The following is a 13955-nucleotide window of genomic DNA, read 5'->3' as shown; positions in this document are numbered from 1 at the left end:
TTGGAACTAGTTCTTTGTGTTTTCATGTTTTTCATTCTTACACAACATTTAATATAATAGTCATTTATAAATTGTATTTAAATATCTTTTTTATTATAGTAAGTATTATATCTAGATAGATACAACATCAACAAAAGAATTCAATAGAGTTCAGCTTAAGAACTTATAGTTTTTTTTCTTCTGTTGTTTTTGGATTTCAAAATATTCATCGTTTAGTTCTTCTGCAATATCTAGTATTCTCAGAGTTATTCTCATTTTTTTTTGCCACTCTTGACTCTAGATGCTTTCTAGGTTTTCTCACCCAATATCTCTTTTCTGATTTTCTGTTTTTTTTTTTAATTATTTTGATTTAATTGGTTTGAATTCCATTTATTGAGCTTTATCTAAGAACTAGTTCTATGACTTCTTGGTTTTACTTTCCTATATTCATTTTAGTATAATATTTATTGAGATTTATAATTGTTATTGTCTTTTATTAGTTTTCTTGTTATTCACTTTGCTCAAGTTCCATTTAAGAGCAACATTTTGGAACTAGTTCTTTGTGTTCTTACTTTTTCATTCCTCTATTACATTTATTATGATTATAATAGTCATTTATAAAATTTATTATATTATCTATCTATACAACATAGAGGACAGAACTCATTAGAGTTCCTTCTGCTCAAGTTCAGTTTAAGAACTACTAGTTCTTTTCTTTCTGTAGTTTTTGGAGAAGGTTCAGATCTAGTATTCTCAGAGTTATTCTCATTCTTTTGTTGCCACTCACAACTCACTTTGCTCGCTGACTTTGCTGCTTTCGGCAATTGGTCAAAGCTCATTGGAAAACCGTTTTGGTGAAAACACTTTAATGGCCAACACTTGCAGGCAGGTCGTAAAAAAAGAAACTAAAGAAAAGGCCAGTGTTGAGCAATGCGCGGCGGCCAAGTGTCAATTGAGAGGCGACAACAGAGCAAAACGACAGCGTGGACCTGCCCTCAACAGTTGTTGCTGCAGCTGCTGTTGCTGCTGGATGGGGCAGTAAACATTGCAATGTGTTGCAACGTGTAGGTGCCACAGTTAATGGCGACCATAAACTTACAACTGCTGCTGTTGAGGATAATGAAGTTGCATGTTAACACTGTGCAACGTGGGTGAAGCCCATTCGCATTAGCCACATCTCTTAACGTGTTGACGCGCCCAGTTACAGCCAACTTGCAACCAGCTGTCTGTCTCTCTCTCTCTCATACTCCCTCAAGTAATTTTGTTTTTGGCAAGCCCAAGACAAAAGAGAAAGAAACAGAATCGCGAGGTGCATTGAACTGCCACCTACAGAAATCCAAATCGAAATTCGCAATCCATTTGATTGCCAGCCATGCCTAATCGAATCGCGTGTAATGCCGATCCCTCCTTCCTTCCCTCCCTCCTTTAGTCCTCCATTTGCAGTCCCGAAATGCCCTGCAGCAAATTGCAGGCCAAATTGCAGCAGTTGGTAATTAGCTTTTCATGCCAAACACAATTTGCCAGCCTCATGACTTTTCAGCACCTGAGAATCGAAACAACAGCACAAAACTAAGACAGACCATTCACTATAATAATTTCAGTAGCTATACAAGTATTTCATGATCGAAACATTGCACGATCGAAGCGATCATAAAGCGCTTTTGTGAGAGCTTTTGAAAGCACATGAAGCACAATGAACTTTAACGAAGAAAGCTGTAAGCAGCAACTTTAGTATCATATTGTATATTTAGTAATTGGTTCAACTTTGCTCTTAAATTAATGAATTTATTAGGCTGTCATTTCATTAAAAGAAAGAACTTATTAAAATTAAGAATAAAATACATCAAGATTGTTTGTATATCAAAATTGAACCAAGGTTTATTCTTAAATCAAGAACGAATCTTGAAATTCAAGATTATAAGCTTGTTTCAAGAATGGAAATATCTTAAAATTGAACCAAGGAAAAAAATCAAAAACAAACCAATAGGCTAGATTTTTTTAGTGTTGGGAAGAACAAGAGCTTAAGCTTTCTTTCGAAGCTGCTAAATAAAGCTCTAAAGTGCATTAGAAAAGCTTTAAAACATGTTCAGTAAAACATTTTAACTTTTAGTATAAAAAGTTATTCAATTGCGCATCTCTAATTTATTGCTTTTCATCTGCTCTTTTCAGGTTGCTTGTAGGCGCACCCTTGGATCGAAATTTACAGCCAAAAACGAATCAATCGGGAGCTTTATACAAATGTCCCATATCGACGGAATTTTACGATTGCGAACAGGTCATAACCGATGGTCGACGATGTAAGTACAAATATCAAAAGTATTTACAAATTCCAACTAAATTATGATAAAAAATAGAGAGAGACTTTAAGTATTTAGCACTACGTATATAATTAAATGGTATTTAATTTAATTAATTTCTAGTCTTAATTTGTAACTTAATTTAATGATTAAAATGTTGCCATCTTTTAAGTGTGCTTTACTAAAGTTCTTACACAAAATAAACCATAAATAGAAAGCAAAGGAAGGAAACTCTTTAAACCTAGTTAATAATCATTAAACTCTTCCAAGGTGATAGTTATTATTTTTTTTATTTAAAATCAGTTATAAAACAAAAATTTATAGTAATTTTACTTTAAACGAAGCTAACTTAAAGTCTAAGACAGCTTTTGATTTGTGACTAACCTAATAAATAATAATTTTATCTAAGATACTTAAAAATATATAGAATTGAATTCGTAGACTTATAATTTTTCAAAAACAGAAAAAAAAATTTATAATTTTCCTCATTTTATTGCGTTCGTATTCGATTGTATATAAAAAAATATTGCTGTACAAAGAGAACTGTGACTAAAAATATCTTTTCCTTCCTTCTAGTAATTCTTACTATAGTTTATCTTATTATTACATATATGCATACACAACTATTATTATTGTATAGATATATTGAATATTTAGCATTTATTTATGCTAAACACAATTGATCAATTGTTTTTTATAATTTTTTATCTTTTTTCTTTATTTTTGTTTTCGTTCTCTTCTTTACGCAAAAAACACCCCTCCAAAACAAAACAATATATATATTTACATATAATATATTTATATAATCGGTGCGCATATGGAAAACTTATTTATCTTCCCTACCAAAAAATCAAAAAAAAAAAAAAACGAAACAAAATTATTGACCAACTATTTTCGAAACGACAAACAAATTAAAAAACATCAAAAAAACGAATTTATCATTTAGCATTTAACGGATCTTATAAGGACAGTAAGTGATATGGGTGCTTTATATGTTGTTGTTTTTGCCTAATACACAATTTGAGCATTTCATTTTTAAATAAACAACTTACTAGTATTATGATTATTATGATTTGCATTCGCGCTTGAAAATCTCACAAACCAAATATACGCTATACGATTTAACCCACTGCAAATGCAACGCATTCGATAGTTTTGTACTATCGATAACAATTCACCACGCGAACGAATGAAATTGGCTAATCTCTTGTTTAAATGCACCCGGCACATTATAAATAAATACTCACTCTCACAATTTGTACATAACTAAACGATAAATGTTATCGACAAATGGCAAAACATACATATTTATGTACATATATCGCATGGCTCTTTGATCGCCATTTTGTTATAAAATGCATGCGCAAATACAAAATGCAGCACTGCTCACACATATGTAAATAATATCTCTCTCTCTTTCTTTCACTCTTTAGCTTTAATTTTAATATACAACATATACATATATATATATTTATTGTATCTACAAGTATGTTTAACTACTAGCATATTAATATCGTATCTTTTCTTTTAACGTATCTTAACTAATTACTTAATTCTTAAGTTGACACGCTTCTCACTCGACATTGACTTTGACTTTAACTTCAAGTTCAACTTCGACTTCAACTTCGAATTTGTAATTAACTAGATCATTGTCTAAAATCATCGCCTGGCATTCTTCTTCTTCTTCGCGACCGTTTAGAATCGCGATCTTGTTCTGAATGAAGGTTAAGAGCCTCTCTGGAATTTCAGTTTTAAGTTTTGCTATTTTGACTTTGTCTTTTCTTTTTCTGTGTCTCTTTGCTAATAACTTGTTTGCCATTGACCTGTAAAAAAAAAAAACAAAACTGAATTTGTAACTGACATTTTGTAGTGAAAATGTTCAACAATGAGACGAGTGACTTTTCCACTAAGGGGCAGCCCACTTAAGAGCTAAAGACTATGTTATTTGAATGTTAATAACCCTCCTCCTAACTTTTAAAAGAGCAACGGCTATTTGAATGACTGTTTTTTCACTATTCAAATAGTTGACAAATTCCATTTCACATTTGGCATTGATTGCCTATAGCTGGGGAGCAATTCGGAATGTTAGACATTTGGGAATAAAAATATCACTAGGGAATTTCATTTTACTTCCTCTGAATAAACTACAGAAATATTATAGAAATTTTTGAATAGTTCATTCACTTTCATTTTCCATTTGCATGTTAAAATTGAATAGTAATTTAATCGATAAACGCAATTGAGATAAGCTTAAGATTTACAGCATTGCCACTTAATTTGATACGGCGTTGCCACACAGTTGTCGAAAGCGGCTTATTAGATCATAATTAAGAGATTTGCTGCTGCTATTAATAGATTAGCCTGCATTAGTTTGTCGTCGTTTTTGTTATTGGGGAATTTTTGTGTTTTCTCTCGTTTCAACTAATTAGCAAAACATTTTTGTAGCTAGTTAGTTTTGCTTTTATCAGTTGTTGGGCATTTCCTACGCTGACTTTTTAGCGGAATTGACGCCTGCGTTAACAGCGACGTCAGCGTCGACTGCAGCTGCAGCTTGCGCTTGTGCTCTCTCTCTCTCTCTCTCTCTGGTGTGAAAGGGGAATTCTCATTCTCCATTTGGCGACTCATTTAGCATTAATTATAGCATTGCTCATAGCTGGGCTGCTGCTGTTGTCGAGATGTAAATTCGCTTCAACAGCTGTGTCCCAGTCAACGCCCCGCCCCGCCCCGTCACTCCCCTCCCTGCCTAACTCAACTGCGCTGCTTTATGGGCTGGTCGCATTCCAAACGTTTGCGAACCCGGCGAGTGTGCCCGTTTTTTTTTTTTCTTTTCGTTGTTTGTTGTTTTTGTTATTTGCGGCCTTTGCTATTGGTAACGCGACAATCAGAGCGTGTTGCTGCTACACACACACATACACATACATATGACTGCCACTGCCACGGCGCCCCACAGTTTGTCGCAACACAGAACGTGACAAATTTCACAAAATGCACAACAACAACACCAAACAACTGTGGCAAAAGCATAAAAATAACATTCGACTGCAAAACGCAAATTTGTGTGGCATGAAGAAATTCTTGCGAAGACTGCGTGTCGTCTCAAATTGTTGTCGCACATTCCATTTGCCTCCCCCTCTCCACTCTCCCCTCTCTCTGCTCTTTCAATGTCAAACAGGCGTCGCAGAAAGTGCAAAGTTCATTGGGCCTTGGCCAACAAGAGACGCACTCCACACATACATACATGCATTATAATATGTATGTATAAACAGCGTGTGAACACATACAATCACACTCACACACACAAAGCAGCTGCAGCTGCGCAATGCAATGAGTGAAAAAAACGCGTGGGCCGCAGGCGCGACTTTCACTTTGCGCGTTTTAAAACGCGTCTCAGCCTCGTGCCTGCCAGAATCAGCCCACGTGATGTGTGTGTGTGTGTGTGATAAAAGCTCACCTCTCACTCAAGGCAGCCAATCTACTCCTCCACTCCTCACTCCTCACTGCTCACTCCTCACTCTCTTTGGGCTTTTTCTAAAGCGCTGCGGGCACACTGCAATAAACATTTATCATATTTCAACACTTTGATGCTTTAAAATGCATTTAAATCAATTTCGTTACGTTTCACACATGTGCACTCGCGCTCTCTCCTTCTCTCACTCGCTCTCTCATGCATGCAAAGCCGCCGCCGCCTAAGCAGGCGCAAACGACAATAACAACAACAACTTGAACGCTAGCAGCGACGCCAACGTCAACGTCAGTTGATGCTGTTGCTGCTGTTCGTGTGTGTCTGCATTCTATCAAAAAGTTGACGGCGATGCTGCCAGCGCTTTCCATTTTTTTTCTTCTACGCTACATGCAAATTACTTGCATACAGGGTATAAGCAATCATAAAATAGCAATTTAGCAGCACTTTCGGTTAATTAATTTGTTGCAGCTAAACGATTATTACTCAACTAAGCCGCAATTGTTTTTTTCTCTGTGTGCAAGCTTTGTCTAACAATGTGGCAACGCCACGCTTCGTTTAGTTAAGCAAATCGCGTGGCCATGAGATGTGTGCAATTTAATAGCAAAAATATTAAAATTGAAAAGCATGATATGGAATATTTGTGAATGTGTTAGCGTGGGGTAAGTGATAGTCGATCATTTGCATGAGCTCGCTTAATACTTTCTTCATGCATCGTTTAAACGAACATTTTCGTTGCACTTGTTGCTGCTTTTGCTTTCTGCTTTTTTTTGCCTGGTTCCTGTTCCTGTTCTTTCTGTCTTTTCGGTGCTCCACATGTGTGCACATGTGCTCCACAACATCTAAAAGTAGAGCGACAGCCAGAGCCCCCGGCCCCTCTTTCTCCAGAGTTTCTGAGAACTACAGTCTCAAATGTGCATGAAATTTTCTTGGATATAAAAGGGTATTCAATGTGTATGTATGTATTGATGCAGCTGAAAATGTGTAGGGTATATTTGTCGCATGTTGTTGTTGTTGTTGTGTTGTGGATGATATTTTGTATTAATTTCTTGGGTGTTAGCAGAAGCTGCCGCTGTTAGCTGATGAACGATGATGCTGTTAATTAACAGATGTTAAGAGCAATCGACATTTGCTTTAGTTTTGTATTCTCTTTCGGTGTTGCTCGCTGTAAATAATGTAAATTTTGTGCCAGGTTTGTTAGTGTTGTAATTTTTGATCTAATTGTACATATTAATTTTACAAAAAACCATATTTACATACTGTTTATATTTACTTTGAAATGCATATTATCACCAATTGTTGTTATTGATGTTGTTGTTGTTGTTGTTGTTGCTGTTGATGATGATGATTATGATTATGATGTTGTCACTGTTGCGACACACACAAACACACATACACACACACACCTGCACATTACATACACATATAAACTTTAGTCACACCGTTTGCTAACAAGAAACCAACTCCGTACTTTTTGCACTTTTCTCTTTCACCAATCCACTACTGGCCACCATCTATAGCCTATGAATTAGATGATGAGCTAATAGAACCATCTGACGACGAGATCAAGGAGGGACAATGGATGGGAGTGACAGTGCGTTCTCAAGGTCTAGGTGGAAAGGTAAGAACAATCACATACACAAACATACTTATGAAATAATATCGATAATCGATGATCGATAACTTTCAGGTGCTCGTCTGTGCGCATCGATATGTGACAGTTGTGAATGAGAATCGCTATGGACAAGGTCTCTGCTATGTGCTGGACAACCAGCTGAACTTCGAAGACTCCTACGAGCCATGCAAAGGACGCCCCGTTACTAGGTAAGCTCCGATAGCTATCTCTGAATGCCATTAATATTTTTGTAGTGTTCTTTTCCGATTGAGTTATGCTTTTTCCTTTGGGGTCTACGAATATATATTAGGGGGTTGAATTATGATTCGGAAAAATTATGGCCTCTGACGACAAAGTGTTATCGAGCTGTAAATTATGATGTGGTGGAAGCGTAGAACCGAAAGGGAATATGTCGTGAATGAATCAATTAGAAATGCTAAATCAGGCAATAAGGAAAAAGTGTCAAGGTGAAGTATTTGAAAATTGGGGGGGAACAACAATAACTTTCCCTAGGGTAGGTTGGGACATGACGCGTGTCTAACTTCAGTTTAGGCCAATTAGCATGCAGCATGTGTGTTTTTATCAAATGTGATGGCAGGAGAAGGCTATGGAAGAAAGAGAGGAGAAAGGGCAAAAGAGAAAGGGAAAGGGATGTGGCAGTGCCTGGAGTAGCTGGTCAGGTGTGACAGCGATGACGTCGTCGTTGTCGTTGTCGTTGCAGGCAACGAACGCATGTCATAAAGTGAAATTTTAATTTATTTAAATGTCAGCAGTCATTGAAGGAGGAAAGGGAAGCGGTGAGTGAGTGAGTGTGTGTGTGGGAGAGGATGACGGGGTAAATAGGGTCGCACCGCACCCAAAAAGCGCTCACCGAAAACAAAGACCTTCCAGTGGGATGACGTGAGTGTGTGTGGGCCAGAAAACAGGACAAACAATAACAGAACAGAAAAAGCACTCGGACTGCGGCATCCGTAGACATGGACTTGGACATGCAATTTTTCATTGCGCTGGCATCGCGTGTGTGTCCCGTTCCTCCATTGTCCTTTCCCCATTCCACACGCTTCCATATTATCTTGCCTGCCCTTAACTGACCCTGGACTCATTCGTTAATGTCAAAATTACGTTGCAGGCAACACGAGGACTACGGTTTCTGTCAGGCGGGCACATCGGGAGCCCTGCTCGATGACAATTCCTTGGTCATGGGCTCCCCGGGACCTTTCACGTGGCGCGGCGCCATCTTTGTGACGGAAGTCGGTGGCGACTATCTGACGCGAGACAAGTTCGTGTACTACAGTGAGCATCAGGACGCCAGCTCTCCGGTGGACAAGTACAGCTATCTAGGCATGGCTGTGACAGGCGGCCGCTACTTCAGCGAGAATATGTCCTATGCATCGGGTGCACCTCGCTCTAATGGCCATGGTCAGGTGGTAATCTTCGATAAGACGACCACAAATCCCATTCCCGTGCACATGATCATCGATGGCGAGCAGTTTGGCTCGAGTTTTGGCTATGAACTGATCACAGCGGATATCAATGGTGATCACCAGCCCGATCTCTTGGTTGCCGCTCCGTTCTACTTCTCGAAAACCGAAGGCGGCGCTGTCTACGTGTTCCAGAACGGCGGCAACAGTCTTCCACAGAAACCCACACTTAAGCTAACCGGTGCGCTTGAGAGTCGTTTTGGCTATGCGCTCGCAAACATCGGGGATCTGAACAAGGATGGCTGCGAGGATGTTGCAATCGGTTCACCATACGAAGGCAATGGCGTCGTCTCCATTTATTTGGGCTCACGCACAGGCCTCAACGAGAAGCCATCCCAGCGCATTCTGGCCTCGGAGCTGGGCCGCAATTTGCCGCAACCGATCAAGAATTTTGGCATCTCGTTGGCCGGCAACACGGATCTCGATGGTAACTCGTACATGGATTTGCTTGTCGGTGCACCGCCTACGGCTGTTGTCCTCCTCGCCCGTCCCATCATCAACATACAGACAACGTATCGGAGCGTGGAGATGCGCAACATTGATCCGAATCGTGCGGGCTGTCGCAACGATGTCTCCACGAATCTGACGTGCTTCACATTCGAGGCATGCTGCAGCATTGATCCTCACGAGCAGGTGAGCACAAGGATCAATCTGACGTACACCGTGGAGGCGGAAACCTTTGAGCATCACAAGAAATTCTCGCGTGTCTTCTTCGATCGCGACAACAAGCGCAGCAATGTGATGAATCGTTCCGTTCCCGTGCGCACCGATGGCAGGCTGGAGTGTCAAATGGTCACCGGTTACATCAAGGCCAACACTCGGGACATTCAGACACCCATACGCTTTCGTCTCGACTATAAGCTGGAGGAACAAGAGCTGGCGAGCTCGCCATTGACCCGACTTAATCCCATACTGGATCAGACGCAGGCGTACATTGAGTTCGAGGCCACATTCCAGAAGGACTGTGGCGACGATGATCTCTGCGAGAGCGATCTGCGACTGCGTGCGGATCCTAATCTGCAGGCTGAGGGTGAGTACGAATAACTGAGTAGATAGGCAGCGTAGAAAAAGAAATCCTGAAGGACAGTCTTAGAGCTATTCAAGAGAGAAAGGAATTTCCCATTAAACATAACTTCTTTTACAGATGGCAAATACGATTTCATACTGGGCAACAAGACGGAACTGGAAGTCACGGTGGACGTTAGCAATTTTGCGGACTCGGCATACGAGGCACAACTATTCATCGAGCACCAGGCGAGTGTCTCCTACATTGCCACCAAGAAACCTGTAAGTCATTCGATTGTCCCCGAAGGTGTACTTTAATCTCACCCCCAATCTCTCATTCTCAATTTAGACAAATGCCACTTGCAACAGCTTTAATACAACGCTTGTGGCATGCAGCTTGGGCAATCCGATGTTGCGTGGCACAACCACATCGGTGACCATACGCTTTGATCCAAATAGCCTGAAGCGTGAGGAGAAGAACATTGTGTTCCACATCTTTGCCAACACCACCTCGAAGCTGGTGGGCAAAGAGCTGCCCGAGCGTCAGCTCGTACTCAAGGTGGTGCGACGTGCGGAGATGACATTGCGTGGTTGGGTAAATCCCGAACAGAGCTTCTACAGTGGCGCCTCCAAGCTGCAGGATTCACCCATGGAACTGGATCATGTCGGTTCTCCGCTCGTCCACACGTACTCCATCTTCAACGAGGGCCCTTCGGCGGCGCCCAAAGTGCAGCTGGACATCTATCTGCCATTGACGCTCGATCGTGGCGACGGGCTGGAGTTGCAAGGTGGCACGAAGGACAAATATCTGCAGTATTTGGAGAAGGCGCCCATCATTGAGACCGGTCAGGGCGCCTGTACAGTGGCTCCCGAGTATGTGAATCCCCTGAAGTTGGCCTCGAAGACGTCGGACAATTTGCGCAGTGCTTCGTATCTAAGTGCACCCGCCTCGCTGATGAAGTGGCCCCAGCATCGCCAACAGCCGACGGCACATCAGATGCGTCTGAATAAATCGCAGACTCACACGCACGAGTCGGTGACGAGTCAACAGCACTGGAGCGAGCAAAAGAAGACTAACCAGGAGACGGCACGAGCCAATCGCTTGCGTCGCGGCACAATCGGAAGCGTGGTGAGACTTGAGCGCTTCATGGACGGTCGTGAGGCAGGCAGCGTGAAGGGCAAGAAACAACAGATTGTGGAGCTCAATTGCGACAAACTGACGGCGCACTGCATCAAGATACAGTGTGAGTTCTATGACATGCCCGCTAAGACAGAGGCACAGGTCATACTCAATGTGCGACTGTGGAACTCGACGCTGGTTGCGGAATATCCGCGTGTCGATCTCGTGCGCATCATGTCCACGGCGAATGTCAAGATACCCGCCGACTTTGGCGTCGAGCAGCTAGAGACCAACGACAAGATACTGGTAAGTTTTGTAGTACCTAATATCAAGTCAATCCTTACACTCCTTCCACCCTTCCTTTTTTTGTAGGTGGAGACACGTGCCTATCCGGAGTTGCTCGATCAACAGCGGGAAACATACACGCCGCTGTGGATCATTGTGTTGGCCGTGCTCGGAGGACTTGTGTTGCTCGCTCTCTTCACGTACGCGATGTGGAAGTGCGGCTTCTTCAAGCGCAAACGTCCCACGGATCCCACGCTCAGTGGCAATTTGGAGAAGATGAACGAGGAGAAACCCTTCTTGGCGGCAAAGAGCAGCCACAATGTTTTCTAACAAGAGGGTACCGTCGGCTGGGATTTGGTGCGACGCAGCAGGAAGCGCAACAGGCTCCGGCAACTGCTGTTGCTCCATCAGCAGCCACATGATTATCGGCGTCATCAACATCATCGTCGCCACAACAACAATAACAACAATAGCAGCAGCCAGGATGAAGATGAACTGGATTTTGATGTGCGCGATTTGACGCCGCCGCCGCCGCCACTGAGCATCATCAGCTGGGGCAACGATGGCTATTATCAAGCCAGCGCCGCCTGGTGGGGACACATGTGAGGAGAGGAGGAAGAGCAACAGCAGCACCTCTAGCTGGAGCAGACACAGTTTCTGGTTGTGGGACTTTCAATGTGCCATTCATGTTTACTTAAGTTGGACATATCGATGGGCGTCCCTAACACTGATCGCCTATTCATATATACATCAGCTAACGAGATCCGCTGACAACATCGTCCGTTTAACTCTTAAACACCTAGTTTTATGTACCTAGATTTTATTTATTGAGGGGCTACGACCAAAAGTCATCTCATTGCAAACAAAATCACACAATCGCAAGTGGAGGACCAACTCGAACTCCGAATTGGGAGAATTGTGTGTGTTGCCCTCTCACTTGCACTGCCGCAGTGTGAGCGAGACAGACGCATTTCGAATACCTTTCTCCCCTTTTCTTCTTTTTTTTTTAAAACATTTGGAAATGCCAAAAAAAACAATGTACATATGAATTGAAATCTTTACCAAGTTGTGTCATCTATTTTTTTTAGAGAAATGCGAGCCCTCAGTTTGTATCATATTTTTGTTATTTATGTAAATCACAAGACGAGATCTATACTATAATATGATGTATATGTACATGTCGAAAGTGTGTGTGTGTGTTTTAACGAGCTTGATTCCGAATTATTTAATATGTAAACTTATATTAACTGTAATTCTATTTGTAATTTAAATTACGCGTAATTAAGTTTAGAAACGCTCGAAGCTTACACAATTTTAAATAGTACTTCACTGCCACTAACGTATATATATATTCGTATATATATTCTTACAGTTAAATTCGAAATCATTCTGTCGAAAATGAGGCAATAGGGATTTTCAAATAACTCCAAATTCGAACGGAAAGTATTAACACATCTTTCACCCAATACCTTATAATAATAACTATGAATAGAGATATCCAACAGATAAACAAGTATATAGTGCAATGCTTCGATTCTATCTAATTTTTTTTCTAATTTTAATCTTTAACTTATAATATACAAAAAAAAACAAAGAAAATATGAAAAATGTTGAAATTTAAAACGAAAATGTGTCTTTTAGATATTTACTGTTGCGATTAACGTAAGTCATTTCATCATATTTCTCTTATCCGTATATGTCCTTTTTACATTTTAGCTGTAAATAATCTTAGTTTTGTATTAGCTAATTTAAGCAGTTGTAAATAGCTTTCATAATTTAATAATTATAATTCCTTTTCCATTAAAATACATTCATTTTTAATTTTTTGTAAACAACAAAGTTGCACGGACTTTTTTGCCCATTATCCTTGGGGATAACGAATGGACTTTTTAGTAATTAAAATATGAAGGACTCTCGATTTGCTTTCAAGGATTTTAAGTATATCACAAAAAACTGTACTTGAAATATTTATAAGGGGTAAGTATAGAAAAAATGCCAAAATTTCCGAAAGTCCGCTCTATCTCGGTCATTTAAAGAGCGTTCGTGATGTCCTTTACTACAAGGATAACTCTTATGAATACAAACCGATGGACATCCCAAAACCAACGAATGTCCTTACAGGAGTCGAGATAACAGGACTTTTTTGTTTGCAGAAAATAGCGTACATCTCAGTCATATCCTGTCTGATCCTTGCGAATCGTATGTCAAACTACGCATATTGACAAGCATTATTATCCTGCCAAATTTCAATCCAATCGCCCTTGTGGTTCTCGAGTTATCCTGGAATTTGTGTTTTCAATATGTTTCCTTTGGCTGAAAAATTAAAACTTTTTGATCCTTAGATAATCCCATACTTTTATGATGCCATTCGATGGAGGAGGTCCCTGCGAGCCTAGCAATACGTGTCCGTTGAAAATGTGGCAGAATATGACCGAGATATAGCATGTTTTCTGAAAAATACCCTCTTTGCACCCTCAAAGTATGCAATGAAAATTAAAATTTGTTTGGCGCTAAATTCAAACGCTAAATTCCTAACGTATTCCGGTGAGCTAGATGCCAAATGGTGCCTATAAATGTGAGTTATCAATTGGCCAAAGGACATTCCGATCGTCCTTGTGGTTATCTAGCTATCGTGGAATTTCCGAGTTACGCCGTCTGCCTCCAGTAATTACAACAACAACTCGTCAACTCGATGTCGCTGCGAACGCCAAAA

General features: G+C 40.5%; 1 protein-coding gene across 2 annotated transcripts in view; it reads left to right on the top strand.

The window, feature by feature from the left end:
• LOC132795456 (integrin alpha-PS1) overlaps positions 1–12841 on the top strand; it is a 68196-nt gene extending 55355 nt beyond the window's left edge. The window contains exons 2-9 of one of the 2 annotated variants that reach the window (XM_060806162.1): positions 2149–2276; positions 3223–3246; positions 7257–7357; positions 7427–7560; positions 8481–9862; positions 9977–10119; positions 10187–11263; positions 11330–12841. In XM_060806162.1, the coding sequence (XP_060662145.1) occupies positions 2149–2276; positions 3223–3246; positions 7257–7357; positions 7427–7560; positions 8481–9862; positions 9977–10119; positions 10187–11263; positions 11330–11572 (3232 nt within the window). In that variant the 3' untranslated portion in view covers positions 11573–12841. The remainder of the gene's footprint in view (positions 1–2148; positions 2277–3222; positions 3247–7256; positions 7358–7426; positions 7561–8480; positions 9863–9976; positions 10120–10186; positions 11264–11329) is intronic. The other variant, XM_060806163.1, reaches the window with a different exon arrangement.
• The last annotated feature ends 1114 nt before the right edge of the window (positions 12842–13955 follow it).

The sequence above is a fragment of the Drosophila nasuta genome, chromosome X, assembly GCF_023558535.2.
Source record: "Drosophila nasuta strain 15112-1781.00 chromosome X, ASM2355853v1, whole genome shotgun sequence".
In the NCBI taxonomy this organism is placed as follows: domain Eukaryota; kingdom Metazoa; phylum Arthropoda; class Insecta; order Diptera; family Drosophilidae; genus Drosophila; species Drosophila nasuta.
The sequence above is the reverse complement of the archived record's forward strand: the minus strand, read 5'-3'. Positions and strand labels throughout refer to the sequence as shown.